Below are 2,624 nucleotides of genomic sequence, written 5' to 3'. Positions count from 1 at the left end.
TATATATAACTATATATATATATATATATATATATATATATATATATATATATTTATATATATATACTGTATATATTTATATATATATACTGTATATATATGTATATATCAACATTGACCGCAAATAACACAAATGTCTCTATATCTAACTCTAATCCAAAATTATGTATTGTTTATATTTTTGTATGAACAAATTATTTAAAATTTTAAATACCAACAAATAAAACTTGATAACGTCACCAGGCCTTTTTAATATGGATTAAACAATAAATTGAATCAGATTTAATACAAAACAATCTTTTTTTTTTTTTTACTTAAGATTTTAAAAAATTCACGAAAGATTAAATATATCTGTATGACACATGTTCCATGTTTGGTCAAAGAAGAATTAAAAATATTCTACATAGTACTCAGCAATGCATCTTTTGTTTCCCAATAGGATTGCTTGAAGAACACATTAGGACTAAGCTTGGTCAGGTTTCCTGCAGTATCTAGTGTTCTTGTCTTGAGTGGTAAACCAAATGTCCCTCCTGATGGACAGTGAGGTTCTGACCTGGACTGGACTCGTCCGGCTGGTTTATATCATGAACATGTGAAACGTAGAACTACAGAGCAGCTTGTTCCAGAAGATGACATCTGATCTTTCCTTACCATTTATTTTAGCAGCTGGAGCACAGGACCACATCAGAACCACGAAGAAACATTTCACGTCCAGGGGAAACATTCTGCTGTTGAAATCTTAACCCGTTCAGTTTAATCCAAACCACAAACTAGAACCTGAACTCTTCCTTCTTCTGGATGAAATGAGGTCGTTCTCAGAGTTCTGCGTTCATCTGTGACCTTCTGCTGTGGAACATCCCACTGATGCTGGAGAACCTCCCCCTCTTCCTGCCAACTCCAGCCAGTCCAGCCTGCACAAACAAACACACACATACATTCCTTTCTACTGAAGTCACCTTTTCCCGTCACTGCAGAACTGACTGCATCACAGCCACACAGACAACAACTAAACACAAAAAATGTGCTAAAACAGAAACTGTCATTCTGTGCGTCTTTTTTTATATATGAAAACCTTCAGCTGGTTTTGTTAACCAATGCAGGATCCAAAAAGAGTCTGTGATTTGATGTCTTTTAGTCTAATTTATTTCAACATTTAGATCAAACAAGTCTATATTTGGACTAAACAGGTTTAAAGTTGATGTCTAAGTTATACCATCCATCCATTATCTTTTACCCGCCTGTTCCTTTTCAGGTCATGGGTGTCACTGGTGCCCATATCCAGCCATCTAATGTGCAAGAGGCAGGGTACACCCTGGACAGGTCTGGTGGTGGTAAGACCTTGAAACAGATTTCAGTACAGGGTGAGAATTTATTTTGAAGTTTCTGGTAAATTAAAAAGAATACAGATTATTAAAATGATCAAATTGTACAATATACATAAAAAATCCTGCTAATGAACTTTTAATTAACTTTAGTTCACCATTAAATCTCTGATGAACAAGATTCTACAAAAACATCTATATTTAAATTTTTTATACTTTTTTCATCATTTGATGTATTTGTTTCTTGTATACATATTTTTATATTTTTTTGCTTTATTTTAAAGTTTAATTTTTGTTTTGTGATTTGTACTCCTGTGGGTTAGAATAAAGTTGAACTAAAGGCTGTATCTCTTCTTTAATCATGTTTGAGGGAAATATTCCTGAGAGAGCCAATAATTTTGTGTCTTTTTATGATTTTTCAGATTAGTTAACTTTAACAGATTATTTAATAGTCATTAAAGTGAAAACAGGATTTCATGATAAAGCCGGCACTATTTATTTATTTATAATCTTCACTGATTAAAAAATACAAATTTTTATACATAAAATGTTTTTAAAAAAAGAGGGGTTTGAGTGTCCCAATGATCCTAGGAGCTATGCTGTCAGGGGCTTTACGCCCCTAGTAGGGTCAACCAAGGCAGACAGGTCCTAGGTGAGGGACCAGACAAAGTGCAGCCCAAAGACCCCTATGATGAGAAAAAGAAATGGACTTGATGTTCCCTTGCCCGGACGTGGGTCACCGGGGCCCCACTCTGGAGCCAGGCCTGGAGGTGGGCGAGCGCCTGGTGGTCGGGCTTTTACCCATGGAGCTTGGCCGGGTACAGCCCGAAGAGGAGATGTGGGTCCCCCTTCACATGGGCTCACCACCTGTGGGAAGGGCCAAAGGGAGCAATGTGGGATGGGTGGTGGCCGAGGGCGGGAACCCTGGCGGTCTGATCCTCGGTCACAGAAGTTGGCTATTGGGACGTGGAATGTCACCTCACTGGTGGGGTAGGAGCGTGAGCTAGTGTGTGAGGTTGAGAGGTTCCAGCTAGAAATAGTCGGATTCACCTCTACACATGGCTTTGGCTCTGGAACCAGTTTCCTTGAGAGGAGTTGGACACTCTTCCACTCTGGAGTTGCCCCTGGTGAGAGGCGCCGAGCAGGTGTGGGCATACTTATTGCCACCCATCTTGGTGCCTGTGTGTTGGGGTTCACCCCGGTGAATGAGAGGGTGGCCTCCCTCCGCCTACATGTGGGGGGATGGATTTTGACTGTCGTTTGTGCTTATGCACCAAATGGCAGTTCAGATTATCCACCCTT

At 39.2% G+C, this 2,624-nt stretch overlaps 1 protein-coding gene across 1 annotated transcript in view; it reads right to left on the bottom strand.

Moving 5' to 3' along the window:
• The window catches only part of LOC119424866 (proteinase-activated receptor 1-like), a 4,327-nt gene extending 3,603 nt beyond the window's left edge, over positions 1 to 724 (bottom strand). Inside the window, exon 1 of the mRNA XM_037692380.1 lies at positions 652 to 724. Coding sequence (XP_037548308.1) covers positions 652 to 724 — 73 coding nt within the window. The remainder of the gene's footprint in view (positions 1 to 651) is intronic.
• Positions 725 to 2,624: the final 1,900 nt, after the last annotated feature.

This window comes from Nematolebias whitei, chromosome 18 (genome assembly GCF_014905685.2).
Source record: "Nematolebias whitei isolate Nwh7 chromosome 18, NemWhi1, whole genome shotgun sequence".
Classification (NCBI taxonomy): Eukaryota; Metazoa; Chordata; class Actinopteri; order Cyprinodontiformes; family Rivulidae; genus Nematolebias; species Nematolebias whitei.
The sequence above is the reverse complement of the archived record's forward strand: the minus strand, read 5'-3'. Positions and strand labels throughout refer to the sequence as shown.